The following is a 26090-nucleotide window of genomic DNA, read 5'->3' as shown; positions in this document are numbered from 1 at the left end:
TTTTCACAGAGTACGAAGATATGCCTGTGAGTATTGTTCTATTGTCTGTCTACATATGTTGCTCTACCCTCTGTGTTCAAATATCTGTTGCTTAACGGGATATGGCGCTATGTCACTGATGCGATTCGGTTAGCCCATCGATGGCGTTTGCTAAACTGTGGAGAAAAAACCCCCTGAAAACTGAAAAAAAAGCTCTGATTTGGAGTGGAGTTGAATAGCCCAAAATATTTGTAAGTCAGGCCAACTTTTCCGAATCAGAATCAGAATCATCTTTATTGGCCAAGTATGTAGAACACACAAGGAATTTGTCTCCGGTATAACACGCTGCACTAGTATCATCGTAAACAACAAAATCATTGAACCTTAAATGAACCATTTTAGAGTAACCAGTAGTTTTGTAGCTTTTGCACGGGAAGTTTGCCAGAGCATTTCTGGCCCCTCAGTACTGGAGTCGAACATTACCATGCCACATGTAATGACAGATCCATCCCTTAAATTAACGGCTCTTGATTTGGCGTGTATTGGTCCTGATGCAAGGCGAAGAGGTTCTCATTATTTATTACCTGAGGTCGACGTGTTTCAGGTGGCTCATGGTGAGCAGAGCACCCAAATCCAAACACACCAGTTGGTTCCCAGCCATGGACAACTTGTCCACTCCATTCAGTCTCTCCAGCACTGCTGGGATGTGATTGAAGTCGTTGAAGGAGAGGCCAAGACTGCTGAGCTGGGACAGTCCACCCAGCTCAGCGGGAAGGGAGCTCAGGTGGTTTCCATCCAAAGACAGCGTTTGCAGGCTACAGGACAGGAGGAGGACTTGGTCTCAGTATCACTGAGTACTCATTTGTGAATAATTGTACTGGTATTTGGCTGGTTTGAAAAAAATTGAATAAAAGAGCCCGAGTAGCAAAATTATTTTTTTATTTGCGATCCCATAGAGAAAAGAGCTGCGGTCACACAATGACAAAAAGTGCCGCCTGTAGGAACTACGAGCATTAGTCGTGAATACCCCCGCAGCATAAACATGGACTCATACCACGTTGTGAGTTACAAGAACGCTCATGATAGTTTAAGTCTTCGCCGTACAGTAAACTTTATAATTCATCTGTGAGACAAGAGTTACATGGCCTGCTGGGTGCTGCTGTTTTGCTTAGCAACAAAGTGGCTATATAATCTACACATGCTTTTTCAGATGCTTGTTTTTTGTGATGTAAAGAAAAAAAAAGAGACCATGAAGAGTCGTTTAAAAATGTTGTCAAGTAATAATGTGACCTATAAATAACACAATTGAAATGTATTTTATTATTTTGGGATGCAGGCAAAAATAATGAAAATATTGTATTTCGCACACCTGCTAATAACTGTGTATGTGTCTGTGTTCGGAATTAATCCAACACATCAAAACATATGTAATATGGGAGTCAGCACACAATGGCCACTGATCACCCCACGTAAAATTTGGGTGTTCAAGTAGGCTTTGCCTAATGTTTTGTTGGTGGTTTTGGTTTCTAGCAGAGCCTTGAAGGTTTTGTGCAAATACTGACAAATATTTGGAACTGTTCATAATTCCTTCCACTTTGACCAATGCCCCAGTTCCAGCTGAAGAACAACACCCTCACCATGCTTCACTGTAAGGTGTTCTTTTGATGATGAGGAGTTTTTTGAGCCACACAATCTTTTGGTATTCTGACCAAAAAATGTCAAACTCGGTCTGACACATTTTCCCACGTGCATGTGCGAGAGTTCAAGTGTGTTCCTGAAACAAGAACCGTAAGAATATGAATGTTTCATTCTGAACACATCCTCAAAGCAGGTAAAAGAGGGTGTGCATATTTGTGCAAAAGCATCATCTCAAATGTTTATTTTTACGTTCTCTCTCGAAAAGATTCATTTGTTGTTGACTGGGTTGTACAGGTTAAAGATAGGTCACATTAATGGCATTTTAAAAATTTCCCTTGGCCTCACAAAAACTTTGCAGAACCTCCATTACAATTCAAAATGGCTCAGCAGTTAATTCTTTAATGTTTGTGCATGAATAATAGCATCTATAAACTGAGATGCAGTAATTCAAGTGACTGTATAATATCTTTTTTATGATAAGATGGAGTAATTAACATCTTTCAAAAATATAGACTGGCACAGTAATTCAGAAATTAGATGAGTGGTGTAAAGATGACTTGTGCTAAGTAGTACCAGTGTGCTCTATACATGCGTGTGTCACCTTTGCAGGTTGCAGATCTGCACGGGCACGTTGTGCAGATTGTTGCAGGAGAGGCAAAGTTCGGTGAGGGTGAGAATTTCACACAAGCATTCAGGGAAAACACCCAGACGGTTGTGAGACAAGTTCAAACTCTTCAACTGAGAGAACCTAAAGACCAAGAGAGCAGAATTAGTCACATGCCACCACACTTCTCATTCTGTATTTGGTCCTGTTCAACAAATGGCAGGAAAGTGTATGGAAGACCTTTTTAACCCACTTTATGTCAGAGAAAGGACACGTTTCTAAGAAAGTGTCCGGGAGTGTTTCTGTACTGCTCATGAGTTTCAAGAATAAAATGTGGCAATCAAAGTGTAAGGCAGCCTAGCATGTTCATGTACATTTAATAGGCTAGCTGGGAGCAATTTGAGACATTTTTAGATGATTTATAAACTGATAGCCTGTTCTAAGAAACCCAATTATCCATAAAAGACTGTACTTTAGGCTTGAAATGTTATCTCACAAAAAAAATCCAATCTTTGTAGTGTTCATTTAAACCTTAAGCTAATAATGAAGTTCTTATCTCTAATGTCAGCAAAATGTAATTTTGTAGCTCAAATAGGGCCGAATTACTTTGAAAAATTATCTATCTATTTTTTTCTCCTCAATATTGTGATTGAATATGCAATTATTATTCTTAAGTATGTACAGTATGTATATATATATTTTTTTAAATACACATACATACAGTACTTATATAATATATATGTGTGTGTGTGTGTATATATATATATATATATATATATATATACAGGTGTGTGTGTATATATATATATGTGTGCGTGTGTGTGTGTGTGTGTGTGTGTGGGTACACACACACACACACACTGACAGTTCAAAAATAAGCATACTTATTTTTGTTTTCAAAACTGCAACTTTTGCGATTTGAAGTTAAGCCATCATGATATGATATTTGAAATGATAATGATATTTGGGTGAAGTCTGTACCTGGGAAGGTGGAGGAGTCCTCCAGGGCCCAGGAGGCTCATGAAGTTGTGTCGCAGGTTGAGGTGGGTGACATCTTGGCTGTAGAACAGATACTCGGGCACCGCCTCCAGACTATAGCACGATAGGTCCACCAGGCTGACTGTCTGCGACACCACCTTGCAAACATATACGCAGGCTCAAAAAATTGTATTAACACTGGTAGCTAAAGCAGCTAAATACAGAGAGGCCTCGACTTAAGCGTATAATTCATTTCACGACAATTTGCGTTCAAATTGCTTTGCGGTTATAACTATCGAAACATTGATGCTAGTTTTGTTAGCTATGGGAACGTATGTTAGCATTGAGCTAACAGACTTTTCTAAGTTATGTGCTTTGATTATATAGATAACATGGAAAATACTCTTTGGTTTGTGTTTCAACATTAACTGGGAATGACAGTAAACAGATTGAAGCAAGCATTTGGTCTCTTAAAATAATTGTGATATTCACTGCCACTATTTATTGCTCGTTGCTCAAATTTTTTGCTAGCAATTTTAGATGGAAAAAAAAAGCTAAGCAACAGCTCCTATATCAAAAAACTCCTGTCACCAGAAAGTTGAGTTACAACTGTTCATGTAACAGAATTAACCATTCTGACCAATCATTAAATTCGATTATGAATACAACAACAGAAAATGTAAGTTAATTTTTTTTTAAGTTGAGCCAGCAAATCCTTTTTTTTCAGTGGTTCATATCACAAAGGACTGCATTTGTATTTTCTTATTTTTTTTTACATTTTTTTTTGCACGAAGGAAGCAGCTAAACAAACCTGCGTGTTGTTACAGGCTGCCTTTCAATGCTGGGGTGCGCGAGTCTGAGAACAACGACCCGCATTAACCACAAGACTGCACGCTGAGCAGCGGGCCAGAAAATGGGCCGGCTGCTCACGGGAGCATGACATCACATCTAACTTGATTTGGGAAATGACAGAGACAAAACTGCTCATCTCCCACACAAACGCTCCGCACGAATGCTCACTCTTGAAGAGCAACTGCTTTTAAGATAAATGAAACTAATTAGGTAATGTGAGAGTGGAGCAATGGATAGAGTGAGGGGAGAAAGAAAGAAAACATTGTGACTCTAAATAAGTGAAGCACTGTGCTAGACGAGGCAGGCTAAACAATACACATCAGCTTCAATGAAAGATATACCACAGTCGCACTCATTATGCATGGTCATAGACAACCGCAGTGCATCCCAATGGGCCAGGGGGGGCTATTTACTCAAATCTGACAATAATTTGGTGGCTAATATTGCTGCATAAATCACAGTTTAATGGCTAATTTCCCCAGTCAGTTCAATTGCATTTATGGAAGATCTTTTTAGAAAGTATGTCCAATAAAGTTTACAATGCAAGTTTGTTGGTAGAGTAGTGCGTATGACTTTTTCCCCGTAATATTGTGATTGTGATTTTATGTACAATTAGCATTGTATTTATATAATCATCATTAATATGATTACAGTGAGTTTCATATTTAGTCATTTGTTTGTATTTGTTTCTATATCAGTCCATCAAAATATGTGTATGTGAAACCGGTGCATGTCGCAAAAATAAATACAGAAATAACTTTTTGTTGCTCTTCCGGGCACCTACACTGTATCTGCTACATTGCAATTTTCGTTTATCTTTTTGATGGATTTCAATGACAATTTACAAGTCTTGTGTGCCAATGATTTTAAGCCAGCTTCAAGTGGCAGTCAATCGCACCTCTGGTGCTTCCCCATTAATTCTCAGCCCATCGTGCAGTTGCGATTGGTATGTCACAAGTGTGGACGGGAGAATCCGCTGAGAGGAAAAGCGCACGTAAAAAATAAGTTGTGCACTAACGGGGGATTAAATGAATATCCTCCCATCACAGGTGTGTATCACTTCACCCATCGGCATATTTTGGTGTCAAGATCACATTGACAGCGTATATCGGATGTGTACACACGCGTCGGAAGATTTCTGAGCCAGATTTGGGAATGAAAACGTGTCGTTGCTCTATTCTGTAGGGAAATTGTGAAATTAGAGTTTCATCGAACCTTGATGAAAAAAGGCAGAACTTGGTCACTAAAGTGAAGTACCAGATACCTTTTTGGTGATCCTTCACGTACAGCCACAAAAACAAAAATGTCAACATCCTCTTCATTAAAAATATATATGTATTATACATCTAATGTATCTAGGTGAGGTGAAAATATTACTTTGAATGGAAGAATGTCATTTCTTCATTTTTCCTGCGCTCCTAAATGCTGATTAAGTGATACATGCATTCAGTCAATTATGTTTCAATTGAAACAATCATGAACATTAACAGCTCAAACAGATAAAAATAGTTGTGTACTTATCAGGCCATATGAATGTGTCAGAATGAGTCAGACATATTTTCTCAAAATGCAGGAAAGGCAATTTTTGCTACAAACAAAACTTTTTGTTATCCAAGTATGTTGCCTTGAAACTTTGAGCTCACCCAACATTTTTTTTACTGCACAGAACTCTTCCTTATGGGAATTTCTGCCACAGGGTGTTGCGGTATTCAACAAGTGTAAGCATAAAAATGTAGTGCAGACTCAATTCATTTGCTCACTCAAGATGGACACTCTCATTAGTGGTCAGAGGTGTCTAACATTTTGATTCTTTTATTGAACCACTAAATGTCCAAGTACTCGATGCAGCGCTGTAAACCTCCTGGGTGTTTGTCTTCAATACATGGTGGACTCATGAAGCCAACCCACCTTCATCACTCTTCAGCATGTCTCCTAAGAAACAACCTCTCATCTATATGTCTACGAAACTCCAGAGCACTCTACGGCCGAACAGTAATCCATCTGCCCATGGCAAAGAGAAATACACAGTCCACTTAATGTGAATCTGCAACTACCGTAATTGGATTCCGTTTTTGTTCTGTCGGCTTTCGCCTCTCATGGCGACCATTGTAAGCTGCCTTTACCTCAGAGGATACGCTCATCACGTCTGCTTGGCTGGAGGAAGGTGCTCAAGCGCAAAAGACATTCATTGAAAGTAAAGCCTCACACACTCAATATTGCACGAAATGACAGAAGAAGAATAGATAAGACGAATAATGAACGAGGAATAAAGTGGAGAGAAAAAGTCTCCATACCCTTGTTCAAATGTCAGGTTATTAGCTCAAAAGAGGCGGAACGGTGACCCACTGGTTAGCATGTCCGCCTCGCAGTGCAGAGGCCGCGTTCGATTCCAGCTCCGGCCTCCCTGTGTGGAGTTTGCATGTTCTCCCAAGGCCTGCGTGGGTTTTCTCAGGGTACTGCAGTTTTCCTCCCACATTCCAAAAACATGCACGGTAGGTTAATTGTTTACTCTATATTGTCCCTAGGTGTGCGTGTGAGCGAGGATGGTTGTTCGTCTCTGTGTGACCTGCGATTGGCTGGCAACCCATTCAGGGTGTCCCCCGCCTACTGCCCGAAGACAACTGGGATAGGGTCCAGCACCCCCCACCCACACACACACAACCCTTGTAAGGATAAAGCAGATATGAAAATGGATAGATGGATGATTTGACGGGCTGACATTTTATTGAAAAAAAGCTGCTCCTACTTAAATTTGCCTTATAATGTGTCACCTTAATACTTAAATTCTTCAATGTACTTTGCAACATACACACAGATTCAATGACTTTGTTACCGTCACCTAGTTACCGTCAGTTCCCTAGTTCGAGTTACTTAGAGTTAGGTAAAGTTGTTGTTACTGAGTTACAATTTTTCTCGTATTTACTGGGTGTGTGGCTGTGGTCAGAACAAACCAATCGCATTGAAATGTATGTCAACTGGGAGCCAACTCACACAACTCACTATTTTAAGTGCATTTGATTAACCTGAAATGAAATTTAGCAGTTTTGGTTTGAGCAATAGCCTGAAGGTTTTGTGCTAACACTGAATGCTATTTCAAACTGTTTATCATTCCATCTGACGAAAAACAGCCCCAAAGGACCCTGCTGTCACCATCATGCTTCACTGTATATGCAGTAGATATGGTGTGCTTTTGGTGATAAGCAGTGTTGTGTTAGCATTCAACATCATAATAATGTAATAACAAGACCTAAGAATAATGATAATTTCATTTGCCTCCTTACTTTGGATGCTTGTCGATGCCATCTCTGGTAGTCGACCAGTGTGTCAAAGTTGACAAAGTAAGTCTGAGCCTGTGATCCGGCAGAGCTGAACATCAGACAGTGTTGTCTCCTCTTCACTTCCTCCACCTGAACACAAACGCACATGATAAGAAAATATTCAAAACAACCCTCTGTATGATGCGATTCACTGCAGAGCCACTACCATGACTACTTTAGAGTGCCTCATTCTCAGCACTGAGTGTGTGCATATGATGCAGAGACAGATGGAATAACAAAGGAGGGGGTGGAGTCGGGAGGGTGGTCAAATTTGACAGCCAGATTGAGGACAAGGGACCTTGCGCTGGCGTGGCCGCTTTAGAGCGCCTCGTTGTCTCGTCAATGACCAGGGGGACCTTTTTCAGCCATGAGGCATAATTTCTCAGAATAAGTACTGTAGTATGTGCACTGTAGTAAAGCAGCAGTTTCTTGAACCCGGAGCGCTCACCTTCCCCCCCACCAGGGGCAGGATATGCATCTTGCCGGTCAGACTGTCTTTGACAGAGGCCACTATGAGACACGTTCCGCAGAGAATGACCTGTCGTTCGGCCCACTTGTGCAGCTGCGTCTTGCCCTTACGGACGCTGAACACGCCCTTCAAAAGGGTGCGCTCCTGCTGGTCCGCGTTTACGGGTCGCTCTAAAGAAAGAAATAGAGAAGACACACTGACGTTTTTAGAGCAGAAACACCAACATCTCTACCATGCATAGGAAGCCCTGCCTTTATCTACTGTGGGAAAAAGACTGTAATTCGTAGAAAGAGAATGAAATCACAGATTTAGATTTAGGTTTAGTTTCATGGTTGGTAGTTCATTCATTCATTCATTCATTCATTCATTCATTCATTCATTCATCTTCCGAACCGCTTCAACCTCACTAGTATGGTTGCAAAATTCTTTCAAAGGTAGAAAATTGTTCGAATTGTTGAGATAAACTGGAATAAACCAGGAATTTACAAAAGTTATCTCATAATATGGAATTTAAATATAGATAAGGAAAATGGTAAAGACCAACCACGATGGAATTTTGAGGCCGACACTGATTCCGATATTTGTCAGAAAAAAAAATCCAACAAAACCGATTACAGTAATTGGCGGTTAAAGTGGAAGGACGGATACAAAGAATGAAAAAAAGTTTATAGATTTTGAAATATCTTGGTTGGTGTACCCCTGAAGAGCTGTCGAGTTCCAAGATGTCGCTTGGTCATTTTTGATTTTGTTTGGTGAGGCAAAATTTGCAACCTAGTCATTACACATGACAATTACAAGGAAATAAAATGCAGATTCCATGTAATCAGAAATGCAGAAGCAGTCATTAAAAAGCAGTATGTACAAGGCATGAGATGATACCCTATTATAAATCTGTGACAAAATGTCTATTTCAGCGGATATTGTATTGTACTGAGTATTATAGTATCCTGGCTACACACACTATACAGTAAGTACAGTGAACTATGCAATTGAAACTGGAAATTGCAATTATCAATTTAAAAAAAAATAAATCATCTGGATACAGATTATTTCATTTTGTGCAACGACTTTTTGAAATAAAATACAATAAATACACTTTGGATTTTCGATGAAAACACAAACATTGCCTGTTGTGTCTAAAAGCAGGGGGAAAATATAAATACCTCCAATCAAGCCAATCATAACTGGGTCTTAGGGTAGAATTGGGGAGTTCAGGCAACCATCCTTTTACGTGTAATACATGTTAATGTAGCTGTATACTCTTAATACACAAACGTGGAGTTTTTTGGGGGTTTTTTTGTTTGTTTGTTTGTTTGTTTTTTTGGTGCAAAAGATTTGAGAACCTCTCTTCTAAAGGAAGTAGAACGTGCAAGTGTTCCCAATGTTGTGTCCTTTGAGAGCAAATGCACGTGAGTTAGAAACAATGTGCAACGCAATAAACTACGGTACGTTTGAAAAGGTAAAAAAATAAAATCAATTTATTGCGTTGGCCGGGAATCGAACCCGGGTCAACTGCTTGGAAGGCAGCTATGCTCACCACTATACCACCAACGCTGATGGTGAAAAGCGTAGCTTGTTTATTTAAATAGCGCCAGCAAAAAGCCGTCAAAGCCGCATGACGAGCGCCGTTTGGTTTCTCTTTTAAAGCCAATCACTTCACGAAATCTAAGGGCGACGTGTTAATTTTTCGACGTTAAACTGTGGGGACTCGAGCCAACACACTTTTGTATGACGTCCTCGATGTGCGGGTTACACACCACGTTTCCATTTCAAAAACCTTAAATGAAGCACCACGAGGAACGGAGTGAACGAACGTTAGGGGCTCAACTCCAAAGCTTAACTGTTTTCTCTGGAAACCCTTTCGAGCTTTTAGTCTGTATTATTCATATTTGAGGTCCACATGTAATAGAATGACTGTGCATTTCCAAAAGCGGAATGCGGGCCCCCCCCCCCCCCCCCTCTCAAGTGTATGGCTTCACGATTGTTGGGCAGCTTTGGACAACTGTCACGTGAGGTGCGGAATTTGGTTCCAGAAGCAGATATGACACTAAAGTTGAAAAGTAAAACTCTGTCTCCGAAAATACAAAGTAACTACAGAGAGTAGGGATGGATAAAGAAGACACGGAAGAGAGCTGACACTCTGCCTGAGAGAAAGCTTGATGGTACTGCCCAGTAACCACACGTGACACTGAATAAGTACTGTGAGACATCAAGCCTATATGACAGAATAAAGGACAAAGGTTTGATTGCATACAAGTAGGCCAATAGTGGCACTGATGGTGGAAAAGATTACTCGTCAGACATGGTCGTCAGCTAGTGTGCTGGATACCAGTCGTCCATGGACCTTAGTCAGGATAAAAAGGATACGGAATTAATGCTCCATCACCTTTTCGTAATATTCTTCTCAATTTCTTGTGCTGCGCTTGCCACTCAGCGGCCATGATTGACAATATAATACAATACATGCTGATTTATATAGCGCTTTCACAACAGCGGCAGCTGTAACAAAGCGCTTAACAAAACAGTTAACATAAAGTAAAATAATAAACACAACACTTAACATAAAACTCGGACAGTCGTGCAGTCCTAACCACTTTTCTGTCACACGCTTTGTTGTTTGAAGCAGTTTGAGTGGCAAACATCCTTCTTTCCATCCTCCTTCACTTTCCCTCGTCAAGGACGTCCGACTGTAAGGAAAGCCTGTCTTCCTTCCTTTGCCAGCAAAAGTGATTATGACTGAGCAAAAGAGCTTATGACAACAAACTGGCTGCCAGGCACATCTACAGCAGCGCCTCTTTCTTCACGTCACAATAGAGCGCTCCACAATCGATGAATAATCGTTATTTTAGGGGGTTATTGTCATTTTTTATTTATCATATTGGGTAGTTGTAACTAGGAACATCGCTTTTGGAAGGATGTGTTTTTTAATTTACGTGTTTGCGCAGCATAACACAGAATAACAAGCAATAACCAAAATAACAATGTCACTGTTAAACACTAAATCAGGGGTGTCCAAAATTTTTCTTTTGATGGCCACATACATAAAAATGGAAGGATGAAAGGGCCACTTTAAAATTCTTCAACTTTTAGAAACATGCAAGTCAGTCAAGAAAGCATTTATATATATTGATTGTTTTGTCTAGTTAATTTCATCAGCTTTCAGTGTAAGGTGTTTAAGGCAAATTTGTCCAATTTGTTTGGGGTGGCCAACAGAACAGAATAGATCCAGCTCTGCATTTTTTATTACTCTGCGGATCGTCCGTCATGTATCAAGATGCATAATGAATTGTTTTTTTTTCTGGAGACACGCCCTCATACACAATTTGGAAGTAGCAGTAGACTTATGTGAGAAAATCAATCCAGCCACCTTCACCTCACACTTTATTAGTGGGGCTGTGGAGAGTGTACGAACAAACAACATTATGGCACGCTGCACCAACTGCTAAGCATCTCACACACACAGCAACAACTCTCCAGAGAGCCCGAAATTCATCTCAGTGAGGAGAAGACTTGCCCCGGGCCCTCTTCTCTTGCTCTCTGAGCCTTTAAAAACTGATACTGGGCCAAAAGAGCTTTCACCCAAAGGCCATCATCTGTAATTATCCTCCGATACCGCACAATATTTATGAATGCATTCGGATGAGCAATGTCTTTTTTTTGCTTTCAAAAGGCGACTACATTTTTTTCTGCTTCGTGTTGTTGTTTTACAACAACAAAGACAACAATTTGACTGACTTTTATCATAATCGACAACTACTTTGATCTTCGATTCATTGAACCATTTTTTCACACAGAGAGTTGCCCAAATCTTCTGGTTTCAGCCTCTCAACAGGAAACATTCCAATTTCTGTAGACCATGAAAGTAGACTGATTGTTTGTTTTTTGGGGTTTAATCAAAATAAGAAGTTTTCAAACATCTGATTGTACTTTGGAAAACACCGATCACGTTTTGCCTGTTCCCTGACATGTTGAAGAACTACTAACTGAATCATAATTAAGTTAGAGGGGGGGGGGGGGTCACTTTAACCTTTCAGGGCCAGCTGTTACTACAGTGGATTGCTATTCATGTCATCGGGTTACAGGGTGCATGAAAGGGTTAATCCATTCTGAAAAAAAATATGATTTGCAGCCGTAGGAGGAATAACCTGTAACATGTAGTTGAACCTAAAGCAGGATGTCAAAATTGTAACCATTCATATGAATCAAGTAGTTTTCACCATGATGAAATTGACATTTTTTTTCAGTCGTCAACTTACTGTGTGCGCGTCCAAACACAAGGTTAAGCTCGCTCACGAACACCACCTTCTTCTCTAATTTGACAAGCTCTGCCCCCAATCCCATTCAGACACACCCTTATCCCTACAAGGACGTATTTATTGGTTGCGTTTCTTAAAAAACAAAAATGGGAACAGGACCTTGAACAATTACAATTGCGATTGAATATGCAATTATTTTAAGAATTAACTATCATACACACGTCAACTACTTGACAGTTTTGCCTCACTTAAAATATGTCGTGGTCCTCGAATGCCAGTGTCGGTTTACTGTTGTGCAGAAATGTCAGACAGTACTCGGGGGTGGGGCACATTACTAGGAGTCACAATGATTCTACTGTACTAGTGTGCTAGATTTTCTTACTAGTGGGGATGATGTAAAATATGTACGTGCCTTGGCTCAATAGAGGTTGGGAAACACTTGTTGCATCGACTGTTTCGTGCGCACATCGGATGAATGATATTCACAGCAGTCTTGCTTCTTGCATGATCTTATCACATCTGAAAATCATTAGTTGCCTTACACAATGCGTCCTAAATATAAAGAGCCAACGACTCTAAAACCAGTGTTATCCCCCCCGAGGTATGGAGTGTTTTTAGTTTCTGTGGAAATAGGCTTGTTGCCCAAATCAAAGTCCAGTCTGAGCTAGTAAACCTCCTCCTCCTGCTCCATGACTGCAAATAAAGTTGACTCCATGAGGGTTAAAGTGGATTAAATGTCGGTGGATGTTGCGCAACGCTGTTTTCAAAAGCGTATGCCGCGTCGGAGGAGAGCGCGCAATGACTGATGGGCCCCGGCAGACTAATTGTCACCCTGTGCGAAAACCCCACCCAACCGCGGTGGAAGAGTGAGAAAAAGTGACACATTGGAACCATCCGCGGCCTTCGCTCAGCGGGATAGTCGTTGACATGTGACTTCACGCGGCGAACGGCGAGGCTTAGGCAAGGTTAAAACATGATGTCAAATTATTACAAGGGGAAGTGGATGCATTAACCACAACAGGGCGGAGGGCTGCAATGCCATTAAACTGGATGTTGACATAACAGGAAAACTGCTGCTTCATACCTCATGGATTTGGCTTGACAACGTGTATTGCGGTTCATTATTCGCACCCACACTATGTCCGTTTTTTTAGTAGTTGTTTTTTGTTGGAGGAGAACTCAGGCAAACATTTTGTTGTCAATACGTTCTGTATACCCCCATTTCAATAGTGTGTGTTCACGGAAAAAGAATTGAGCAGATCAATCCATTTGTTTTTGTCCATCTGAAGGGACGTCCTCTTACCACCATGCCCGCTGGGATAGTCATATACGGTCACTCAGACACACACTCAGACACACACTCACACACACACACACACACACGCACACACACACACGCGGATATACATACTTGAATTGTCTTGAGTATGACTGCTATGCCATCCATCCATCCATTTTCCGAACCGCTTGATCCTCACTAGGGTCGCGGGGGGAGCTGGAGCCTATCCCAGCAGTCTTCGGGCAGTAGGCGGGGGACACCCTGAATCAGTTGCCAGCCAATTGCAGGGCACACAGAGACGAACAACCATCCACACCCACACTCACACCTTGGGACAATTTAGAGCATCCAATCAGCCTGCCATGCATGTTTTTGGAATGTGGGAGGAAACCGGAGCACCCGGAGAAAACATGCAGGGCACACAGAGACGAACAACCATCCACACCCACACTCACACCTTGGGACAATTTAGAGCATCCAATCAGCCTGCCATGCATGTTTTTGGAATGTGGGAGGAAACCGGAGCACCCGGAGAAAACCCACGCAAGCCCGGGGAGAACAAGCAAACTCCACACAGGGAGGCCGGAGCTGGAATCGAAACCTGGTACCTCTGCACTGTGAAGCCGACGTGCTAACCACTGGACTACCGGGCCGCATGACTTATGTTGCAAGCTTAATTTAAATGACTAATGACCTTCAGATAAATCACCACTGGTGCACTTTCAGCTGCTATCTAAGGTCAGACCACCAAGCAATGTGGCCGAACACTACCGAAGTAGACTCGCAACCAAAAAAAATGACAGTTGGCGATACTTTGCTGCACACCAAGCAATTTTTCACCATAGACCAAGCGGTACGCTGCAACAGAAAACCTGCAACGATATATCAGGTGTTGAGGTTCCATGTCTAGTGCACTATCCTGTATTGTTTTTCAGTGAATCACAAAAACATGGCGCGATTGTCGAGGAAGAAGCGGAGTGTGGATATTTGGACAGGCTCTTGGTAATAATTGATCACCCCATGTAAGAGTGAGTCCAAAACCTTTTGTTCATATTGCGTGACAAAGAGTATCCAAGTACAGTTAAAACCTTGTGAGAGACACTACAAATTCATGGTCACTTGGCAAAATTTGTGCAAGCACGGTGCTGAATCTCGTCCTGGTCTCGTCTCCTGGAACCCCTGCTCGCCGTCTGCATGATATTTATATCTTTCAAATCTTTTTTTAAATCGCACATTGGATTATTTCAAGGCAACTGACAAGTACTTAAAAGTCAGACTCAGAATAGCAAACGCCTTTGCTGGCACTGAAAAAGTCAGGCCTGACAGTCACATGCCTGCCTTGGTTAGACTTAAAGGGGGAGTCAAGTCGAAAATGTTCTTTACAATAACATGCTTTATGTGCTCTCACTGGACGGTATTCTGATTAATTGTGTGACTAAATAGCTTGGGAACGTGACATGAGCAAACCCAGAAATCCGGGTGAGCCATGACGGTCGTTACGTGAGCCCTAGGCACTATGATGTCATTTTCAATCAACGGCAATTGACAGTTTGAGATGAACAAAAACTGGTGGATTTTTCTGCTCCACTCATATTCCACAAACATAATATTAATCAGAATACTGTGGTTAGACTTTTGACTTCCCCTTTACGCCGTCTGAGAACACAATTATATGGAGCATTTCAGAATGTTTGCAAGTATGGATACATCCTGGTGTCAGAAAAGTGATTGACGAGCGCCAGTCCTGAACTGAAAGGGGAATAAAAACTTGCAGTCTTTCAGGTTGAGTTGAAACTGGTTGCCTTTCGCGTGAATCAGAATGATGTAGTTCTCACTTTCCGCTATTGTTTGTCTGTTTCTATGGAGGAAAGTCTGAATGTTTTCAGCAAGACAGGGAACATATTGAGGCCAAAGAAAAACTCCCTCACAGTCACAAGCCATTAAGAGGAGCTGTCAGGAAATGATGGGATTCGACTCTCATGCTTGAGGCGCTTCGCTTTGTACCTCACTTTTACACTACCATGCATTCATCTATTCGCAGTGAATCTGATCCACTTCAATATGAAGTAGAAAATGTACGTCCGCCTTCTGCTTGGTGGTATTGATTCGTGTTATGGTCATCCAGAGGCAGAGTAGTTATGTCTCACTGTCGAGGGGGGTCTGGGTTTGAATATCCTCACACATCCAAAAACAAATGTTCGCTTCATTGAAGACTCGTAATTGTTCATAGGTGTGCGTGAATGGTTCCCGATACCGGAATGCGTCTGCGATTGGCTAGTGTACCCCAACCCCCGAGCAAAGTCAGCTATGATGGGCTATAACTCGCAAACAGAATTTTTTGATTATTTGATGCTGTAGCCTGAAACTGTGTGTCTCATCAAAAACAGGTCAAACAGAATCTCGCTATTCTAACACAGTAATCACTGGCTATTTTGCCGTTTGTCTTTCACACTCCAACTATAGCGGCCATTATTTAGTTTTCACATCGATGCTGATTTCCATTATACTGTGGCGTTTCACATAAAATAGTGGATTTTATGCATGTTTAAATAGCACCTGTTAAAGGTTTAGAATTACCGTAATGTCTCTGCTAATGAATGTTAGCCCCCATCTATGTTGTTTTGCATTATATGTTTGCATTAACTCATTCAGTACCAGCCAAATCTAGACCAAGTCTGAAAAGACGTTTAAAAACGTCTTTGGGAGTGAATGAGTTAAGCTAACGGAGTTTAGTTTGAGTAAATTACATAGCTTGAGTGAATATTTCATGCTCCTTGTAACCTGATAACTTGATGAGATGTCCACTGTAGTAACTGTTGTCCCTAAAAGGGTTACATATACGGTAGATTGTTTAATTCTCTTTTGTTTTATTAGTCTATTTTGCGGTAAATTTCAAGTGAGCATGACAAAAAGCTTGAAGCAAGCATATGAGCGAGAGACGACTTCTCGTTTCATTTGTGTCAACGTGACAGTGGGAGAGTGATAGAAAATTTTCGAAGGTACGTTTCAATATGTTCAAGTCTGTTTAAAGCGTGTGGGAGGGTAAAATTATTATTTTTAACTGTTTTTTATGTGGTCTCTATATCGCGGATTTTCATCTATCATGGGGGTGTTCTGATATTTATCTCCATTGAGGAACTTCACTACAATTATGATCTTGAAAATTGAATAATGAATGGAGAAGTTCCAGTCCATCCATGGACAAGTAGGCCAGAGTAATAAGAACAAATAAGTACACTCTGGGGTGTCCAAAATATATCAACCATGCGACTTATTCAACGCTGACACTTTGATTGGAAGCCAAATCAATAACTTTATGTGCTGCTTTTTCACCTCTCCCACATGACTCATCATGGGACAGCGGCGGTGGGTCTCGACTACGCGGTGCGTGCAGGAACACAGCCCAAACGGACCGGCGCCAGAGATGACAGCAGTCCGCATCCCAGCTCCCTACAGCTGCATGGACGGACGGGGCTGACCCACGCAACCGCTGGCCCACGGGTCCCCTGCCTTTGTTTTCTCTTGGTGGATTTTGATGAAGTCAGCATTGAGCCATCATTACTGTTTGTTTTTATCCCATCAGAGCACCCCAGCATGAGCACGCGGGGGATGCTCGACATGATGTTCTTCATCAAATAAGACCATTATGATGGGAGGAAGTGAGGAGATTTAACATAATAATAATAATAATAATAAATATGTTGAGCCCCCGGAGAAGAGCTCTGACAGTAGAACCTTGAGATATGAGTGACCTAATTTTGGAGTTTTTCGAAATAAGAGTCACCTGACTTGCATGGAAAAAAAACTCAAGATGAGAGGGCCGCATGGTGGCCGTGTACTCGAGTCACTTCCCAACAAGCAGATAAACAATTTTTCAAATAAAGGGGTTTATTGCCCCTCCCATTTGAAGTTTACTGTCAAACCAAGCATAAAACAAAGGTGACTACCGCACCATTCTGTACTGTTAACTTAATGCTAACACAATGCATAATGCCATAGATGGGCTAACCAATAGCACAGGTACAATACAATACAATACATGCTGATTTATATAGATAGTTATAAGCTTTTAATCAATGGCTATATGAACACAAGAGGTGCATCGACACATGTAGACAGACAATTTCACAAATCTCACAGACATACAGTATCCATTCTTCATCCTCTGCAAGAAATGAGGAATATTATTCCAGTTTATAGAGTCACTCAAAGTAGTTCTGAAGGTTTTATTCGTTTGTAGCTGCATGACTGCATGTTATATGTATTTTTTTCAAAAGTAAAATATGATAGAGTGCTATTTTTTGGTTTAAAAAATACAATTTCAACAGGGCATGGTGTTACTGGTTTAGAAAATGAGTGGATGGAAAATACTGCAATGGGACTCAGCCGAGCACAGAATTCCGATTTGGATTTGCACAAAAATATAAAAACACATTAACGCGAGGCATATTCTATTCTATTCAATATATACACAAAAAATGACCTTAAAAAGAAGGTTGAATAAACCACAATGGTGGCTCTTCATTGAAATGCACCGAGGCAATTGTATTAGTTTAAATCTGATGATACAGCAATACATTTACTTGTATATGATGTTAAAAAAAAATGAAAAATGGCAGCAACAGCACCTCCTGTATCTAAATATATGTGCATAAAAATTAAAAAAAAAATAGGGAGGCTTTCAGCCAAAAAATGCACTTTGTAAATAGAAAATGAAATATTTTAGGATATAGGTTAACGAGGTTTTTAAGACCTCTAAGAATGCTAAGAAAAGTGATTGGTGAAAAAACTTGTTATCGCCCTTGGGGGAAGTAACTGATTTACTTGAGTTTATAAATATGATGAAGTACATGAGAACCCAACAGTGAGGGCTTCACAATAATAAACAAAAAAAATATTGATTTCAAAACCTGATAAGCTTCAGCTACAAAAGGAAAACGGATGACTGCGGCTAATATGTTACATGATTTGTTTGGCTCCCCATTGCAAGACACAAAAAAATGTACCGTGAACCAAAAATGGACAATGCCAAAAAAAAAAAAAAGGAAAAATCGACATTAATAAGGCAGCCTACATCAGGACTAAATACAGCAACATGAGGAATGACTACTTCACTAAAGATCGAGTACTACACCGGCCACACCATTAAACGCACAAGCACATTTGAACAAGATCCAATACGAGAACTATGTGGAAAATTATGCCTTTCTAATGATAACAATGGCTAAGCACGCCACAAGGGTGTGACTCCACTCAACCTTTACTTGGCTGGCCTCGTTCGTCCCCTCAATCAGAGGAAACGGGACCTCTATCATGAGCATACAATGAAGATGGATGATGATGACAGCCATGATGATGGGCCCCGTGGGTTGGTACTCACCGCTGTAGAAACGGATCAAGCAGCTGAGGTCTGAATTTGCAGCCTCCTGCTGCACTCGCACCGGGTCGGCGTAGCCCATCACGGCCAGATAGTCGTAAAGCATCTGGAGCGGACGCTCGGTAGGCTCCAACCTCCTGTGGCACAAACCGGGATGACAAAAGGAATCGTAAATACAATAAATGCGCAAAGAGGTTTTTTGGGGGAAGATTATTAGGACAGTGGGTGAGCTCAATACTTCACAGTAAGCAGCGTGTTGTTGTTTCATTGGAGAGGGAAATGAGTTTATTTTCATTGTGTAATACTTTTCATTAGAAATAGAGCGATATTTGCACAAGTGGAAAGCTGCTGCATAAAAAACAAAAACAAAACATGAAACACGCCACCCGGCAAAAGTCCAGCTGGGATTGACAAAAACACACAGTATAGATGTTTCAATTTAAATGCCACTTTTATAGTCAATGGTATACTTTGGATTGAAATGTACTTTCATGGGTGGCTCAGTGAACGACTGGTTAGCACATCCGCCTCGCAGTGCAGAGGTGCAGGGTTTGATTCCGGCTGCGGCCTTCCTGTGTGGGGTTTGCATGTTTTCCCCGTGCCTGCGTGGCTTTCCTTTAGGTACTCCGGTTTTCTCCCACATTCCAAAACCATGCACTGCAGGTTCATGGAACACTCTTAAATTGTCCCTTAATGGGATTGTAAGCGCGAATGGTTGTTCTTCTTTGCGTGTATTTGAGCAGGGGTGTGTATACTTTTTTATCCACTCTCCCTTATTGTCAATAAATATGCTAATCACAATCTCAATCATAAATAGTGTCTATCCAAATTGCACATTATTATCTTTGTAAAAGAATGTATGATGAAGTAAGGGGACCTAATGTTGTGTCTGGTGATGGGAAGCAAGCTCACGCTAGAGATTGACATTTTCCTGCAGCTTAAATTATCCTACAAGAAAGGTCCTGGTAAAAGTGTGATTTATTCAAATGGGATATGCATATTAAATGCATTTGAAGAGTGATTTTGGGAGGAGGGTGGGTGGGACATTTTATAGTCCTCAAAAGTGACACAAGGTCCTGCTCTTGCAGCCCGTCCACACAAAGTGGAGATGGATGAGGCTCCTGACCTCAATGTATTCGTCAGGCTGCTCTAATAGGCCACTTGTCCTAGTGTGCCCTCTCTGTGTCTCTCTGGGAGGAGGCGATCCAGATTTCTGGGCGTCTCCCTTTTGGAAAAGATTTTGGGCATGACCGAGTGGGAGGAAACCGGAGATTGGCCTGGGACTGACCGGTTGGCGTTGCCTGGCTTGGAGAATCCCCAGAAATAGAACAATGACCAGGATGGCTGGATGGATGTTCTCTATTAAAGGAGACATCATGTGTATTTTTTTCACAACAGTTACCAGGTGAGTTGATAAAGGTTAAAATGCACAGAGGATGAAGATTTACAAGTTGTAGCACTTAGTTTGGAGTATTTCATGTAAAAAAAATAAATTCACAGCTCATCCTCGTTGTTTGATGTGCCAATAGGCTTCCATTACCCTGACGACGAGGGTCGGACTCGGCAAGTGGCTACTCTTTTGCAAATAGCTCAGAGTCCGAAGAGAAAAGCAAGTCTCCATAAAGAGAGGCATTTTCACCTGCGGAGGCAGCACTTTGACACCAAGCTGCCAAATTAAACTTTTCGCTTCTGTGGAAGAGTGGATGGATGGTTTTCATTGTAAGTTAGAAAAAAAAATGCATGATAATAATTAAATAAACCAATAAATCTACAAATAGATGACACTGCGGGTGCCGAATTATAAGTATCTGGGGTGCACTATACAGTGGTGATACAAGTTGAATTTGCAGGAAAAAAAATCTGTACAGGATTTTGAAATAAAAATACAGTATTATCAGTGTAATATTTTGCTAGAAAAAGGCTTTACTTGGCCATCAATGCGATACTTTGCAAAGCAGTTGAAGAGTTTTTTTTAATGGGGTCTAAATGCTTTTTAAGGATTTTTTTTAAGACTAAAAGATATCGTGTATTAGTTTTTGCAGACTTAGAAACCAGCTTTCCAGAGAAAGCATTAGGAGAGCCTCGATTATCAAAAATTAACCGTGAAGTCTGAATCGCAGTAGTACAACTGAAATCCAATTTCAGTAATATCCTGGTTATAAATCTTGACGACTTCTGTACTCCATTTTAAATGGAATCATGTCTTACCGGGAGGCAGAGAAGCAATTTAAGTGCATCAGCACAGGACTACAAAGTGGAGCCACTCAGCTGATCTGCTGTTTTTAACGAGCCCGTAGAGAAATAGCAGCGCCCCAACATCTGAAAGATAAATATGAATTTACCTTAGCAGATCTCCGTGTAGTTGAACAAAGAGGCCATGTCCGTCCCTCTGAGCGCACATCTCCTCCACTGTGGTGCTGGTGGAGCAGAGTACCAGCTGCAGGTCGGGCTGGGGAGTGGAGGAGGCTTGGGGTCCAGAGGCAGGTATCTGGGGGTCCACAGTGCCTCCGTACAGACACACGCAACCCCGCTGGGTGTCGCTCTTCAGCCAGTCGCGTTCCCGGGATCCAAATCGGGTCTTTCTCGTCATGCAGCCGTGACTCCCGACTCGCTTCATGTTACGCTGTGGGCACGCACACACAAACGAACATGATAAAATACAAAGTAACGATGGAATTAAATAGAATGTGAACAAGTTAAACAGTTGTTGCCACATTTTGTGCTTTAATTCAATGGCCATCGTGCTGTTCCTTCTGGTGCGTGCCATCGGGGGGCAGTAGAATACAGACATAATGATATTGATGGAGCCATCTTAGCTCTTCACTAAGCTTCAGTAACATTAGATGCTCTTCGTTGAGGATAAAGAATACAGTCCCGTGAGCATGACTTGTAAAAAAACTCTGGCAACCACTGTACCAAAAATTTACTGCATTGTGTGGCCATTGGTCCAAATATTGAACATTTTAACCATTTAAGTAACAGTAGAGGAAAAATGTACCATTTTAACGGCAGTGCATTTGATTTGAATGTTAATTTTCAGTCTCGCCAATTACTCTTCATGTTATTTTTCTTTCTAAGTGGAGGGGCAGGGGGAATAATATTCCTGGGTCAGTGTCACTCAGGGCTTCGGATCAAAAACTAGCACCATAACTATCCATATTCATAACACGTCATATTTCCTTCATGTTAAACTGGGTAAATTTCACCTGTCAACATAGCAGAAGTGTTAACTATCCCCCGTGCCCCTTCAAAGACCAATAGGTACACGTTTCTGCAGGAACCTGCATAAATGTGGTGGGAACACAGACAGTTCATGGTACTGTTTCAAAGTCCCCCTGTGAACCGCCTTCTCAACTAAAGTGGACTATATTATGGGAACATATGCAAATGTGGTGGAACCACAGACAGTTCTCAAGACTGTTTCAAACTCCCCCATGAACACCGTTTCCACAATCCCACAAAAAATACGACTCCCGTAAGTACAGTTTCACACTTTTAAGAGACTCCCCCAATGACCAGACACTGTTAAATCTGAAATCCATGTTAAGAGGCATTGGTCAAAATGGGCAAACTGTTCCACAAATAGACAAGATTGTAATTGCACTGACCTGCATCCATTTCCTATCCTCCCCATCATTTTCATTTAAATTGCATCTCCGCTCTAAAATGTCAGCATTTGTGTAGTAGAGCCGCACCATGACTGTGCACTCGTAAACGCAAAGAGCCAACACGCCGTTATTGGCGTTTGTCAAGGATGCGCCTTGGCCTCTCCTACTCATAATATTCATGGGCAAGGCTGTCAAGTTGCAAGTCCCATGATTGGTGTGCTGACCTGTGTTGATGACATTTGTTCTGTTGGGAGATCATCAAGACACATTGGACCTCATTCATATGCGATATACCGGAGGTCAGACCAATAATGTTATATAACAGTGGTCCCCAACCACCGTTCTGTGGAACAATAACGGGCCTCAGCCAACTTGGGACGGGGCCACACAGGGACAGACCTGCGAGCTATGAGCAAATTCGCTCTATGAGGCATTGCGGAAATGTATCCGACTCTAGCCACTCGAAATGCAAAATGAAAATGAAGTAATTTCACAATTGACTCGCCTGCAGTACAAGTCATTTTATGCAAAGGATAAGTAATATATGGCTGTGAGTATTGTTATATTGTCGGTGGATATGTGTTGCTCCACCGTTTGTGTATATCCGTCACTGAAAGGGTGAGCCCACCTATAGCCTTTTGGACTGTTTGCTCGCATTAGCTAAACAGACTTTACTCAGGCAAAGCTATCCAATTCTCTTCATTTTATGTTTCGTTTGACCTCAACTGGGATTGGCAATAAAACAGCTTGAAGCCTTTATTTTTCGTAGAATAATTGTTCCCAATCGGCCAAACTGCTGCTAGTTGAGAAGTAAGTTTAGTTTCAAGTCACGATACAAATATTTCCTCAATATTTCTTTTGAACTGACAAAGTGATGTGAATCGCTGGATGATGTCACTGGCCAACATCAGGTGCACCTCACAACCACAGTGAGAAGAAACATGCTTGCCCGAACAATACATCTAATGAGAGGTCTATTTTCATTGACGATCTTTACTAATACAGTCATCTAATATGTTAATTATTGTGTGCGGTGCCGCTGTGTTACAATGTAAGGTGTCCCTAATATTTTGGCCACCTTACTACGGCCACAGTTCTGATCACGCTGTTAAGAGAATGTTGATTTAATACAAATTACAACCTGACAGTGTTCATCAAACTGAGCATTATTTTTGTGGCATCACAATGGAAAATGTGGTCTGTGCGTGGCCATCCCGCCTTTAAATCGGCATGACATGCTTGTGCACGTTGCCCGCAATCCAGGGCGCGATTTGAACGATCCACGGATAAATCATCATAAACACGATTCCCCTCTCATCGTGGGTATAGAGATTTGAGCGCGTTACATAATGTTACGAGTATCCCATGCACTTTGCTCTGTCATGTAAGACGACACCTTGCAACGAGGGCATGTTGAAGCAGTCACTAAGTGCACAAGCAAATGAGTGGGGACGTAATTGCAAATATCACCTGCCTTGAGCACTCGTATCCCGGCTGGGGCGGCGGAAGCTCCGGTGCGGCAACCGCGACCTCCGACGTGGTTGAGCCCGGATCGGTGGAGTACCGTATCGGGCTGCCTGTCGATGCAAGCCCCGCGGTTGTCAGGCTCGTCCTCCATCGCCATGGGTACTCGCTCTGCGCAGAGACCGCTAAGGTTCCAGTGGCATGGTGAGGATGTTAACGGGAGGCGGCTGGCGGCCGATTCTCACGGGGAGACGCAGACGAAGCGGGAGCGCCATAGTCCGCGAGCCCGGCGGAGTCGACTGCTGCCTGGCTGGCTGCGGGAGGGCCTCCGTTGCCGGATCAATAAACATGACGGGGGCGGGCTTTCGCTCCTCATTATTCGACAGCCGCTGCTCTTTCGCTGGGAAATCACACGCCCACAAACAGATGGAAAGCCGCGGAACATGTACTGGCACTCGTATCCTTCATATGTATGCAGCGTAAGGTCAATGCGCTGTACTAATAGTAATAATAAGAAAATAAAAGCAATATCTAACCAAGTAACCAAATATTTGACTGGGTCAACTAAAATTACCATAATTTACTGACAGCTGTGTTCGAGTAACATACCGTCAGTTTCTTCTGAGTGGAAACCGATCCCATGCTGCCCACAAAGAAGATGGGAAAGTGTACTACTGCACCTTCAGCAACTTTGTGTTTCAGAAATCCAGTGTCAGTAAATACGGATTTTTGGCGCTACATCCGTAAGTGCTTCAAAGTGTACTGTGCAAAGCAAAAGCCATTTATCGCCAACAGCAACTAACGCTATCCGTAATTCCATATACAACAAGTAGCCTCTTGGAATCTACTTGTAGCACTGCTTCACCGTTTATTCGTTATCCGTGATATCCAGTTTAAGGTCCATGTACTAGAATGTAGTTTGTCCCCACCACGAGGATAACCTTTTTACTAGGAGAACGTGTTACGAGTGAGGCAAAACAGTGCACTAGGTCAGGGACCGGCCTTGAAGGTGTGACAGATAAATACAACAAAATAATATAATATGTCCTGCATGAAAACTATGGTATTTCCGAAACACAATAATAAACATGAACCATGACAAAAGAAACGTCCTATATGGCCGCAACACTCTCTGGTCGTGATGGTGACGTTTAAACCTGCCTTCATAAACAATTAAATGTACCGGTAGCTTTCTTTTTCTTGGAAGTCATAGGCGCTTCATCTGTGTCCTTTTCCCCTTCCCAAAGACATTCATTCATTCATTCATTCATTCATTCATTCATTCATTCATTCATCTTCCGAGCCGCTTGATCCTCACTAGGGTCGCGCGGGGTGCTGGAGCCTATCTCAGCTGTCTTCGGGCAGTAGGCGGGGGACACCCTGAATCGGTTGCCAGCCAATCGCAGGGCACACAGAGACGAACAACCATTCGCACTCACACTCACACCTAGGGACAATTTAGAGTGTTCAATCAGCCTGCCACGCATGTTTTTGGAATGTGGGAGGAAACCGGAGCACCCGGAGAAAACCCACGCAGGCCCGGGGAGAACATGCAAACTCCACACAGGGAGGCCGGAGCTGGAATCGAACCCGGTACCTCTGCACTGTGAAGCCGACGTGCTAACCACTGGACTACCGGGCCGCCCCTCCCAAAGACATTTGTTTTTTTTTGTTGTTGTTTTGTTTTTTACATATTTTACCAGCTCCTGGGTTTCATTTCAGCGGTACCCTATCGCGTGACCGAGAAGCGCGCCTTGACCTGCCTCAAGAGCGACATACTGTAGACGGAGAATCCGGTAAATTTTCGAAATAAAACATCTTTCAGATTCCGAAATCAATTAAACAGAAGTAATGTAAATTATTCTTTCTGTGCGGCCCGGCACCAAATGACCCACAGACCAGTACCGGTCCGCAGACCGGGGGTTGGGGACCCCTGCACTGGGTGACAACTGTGTGCTACTTGTACCATTAAATTCTATTCATTGTCATCAAGCACTAAACTTGTCCTAGATTAGAAGCACGATAAATTTGCAAATGGCTTTCCATAAAGCCATCTTGCCACACTAGTAACATGTAGATGTTCTCCGAGTAGATCTTTTGTCATTTAAGCATTTATTCAATGTTTGATATCTTTGATATCCAGGTGCCGTACTATACGGTGTCTGTCTTCAATAGCAGGGCCGCTTTGGCATACGTAGTACTGTAGGTCTAGTGCATATTACTAGTGAGGCAAAACTGTCCACAAGTCAACTACTGTGTGGTACACACA

General features: G+C 42.0%; 1 protein-coding gene and 1 non-coding gene across 2 annotated transcripts in view; both read right to left on the bottom strand.

Annotated features, from left to right (window-relative positions):
• phlpp2 (PH domain and leucine rich repeat protein phosphatase 2) overlaps positions 1-24787 on the bottom strand; it is a 37158-nt gene extending 12371 nt beyond the window's left edge. Inside the window, exons 1-8 of the mRNA XM_052063749.1 lie at positions 23832-24787; positions 21092-21372; positions 18753-18886; positions 7817-8007; positions 7333-7458; positions 3203-3357; positions 2219-2365; positions 564-794 (exon numbers count right to left, since the gene is read on the bottom strand). Of these exons, the coding sequence (XP_051919709.1) occupies positions 564-794; positions 2219-2365; positions 3203-3357; positions 7333-7458; positions 7817-8007; positions 18753-18886; positions 21092-21372; positions 23832-23981 (1415 nt within the window). The 5' untranslated portion in view covers positions 23982-24787. The remainder of the gene's footprint in view (positions 1-563; positions 795-2218; positions 2366-3202; positions 3358-7332; positions 7459-7816; positions 8008-18752; positions 18887-21091; positions 21373-23831) is intronic.
• On the bottom strand, positions 9320-9391 carry trnag-ucc (transfer RNA glycine (anticodon UCC)). The gene has a single exon. It is a non-coding gene; the product is annotated as a tRNA-Gly (tRNA).
• Positions 24788-26090: the final 1303 nt, after the last annotated feature.

This window comes from Hippocampus zosterae, chromosome 4 (genome assembly GCF_025434085.1).
Source record: "Hippocampus zosterae strain Florida chromosome 4, ASM2543408v3, whole genome shotgun sequence".
Classification (NCBI taxonomy): Eukaryota; Metazoa; Chordata; class Actinopteri; order Syngnathiformes; family Syngnathidae; genus Hippocampus; species Hippocampus zosterae.
This window is presented reverse-complemented; position numbering and strand designations above follow the sequence as displayed.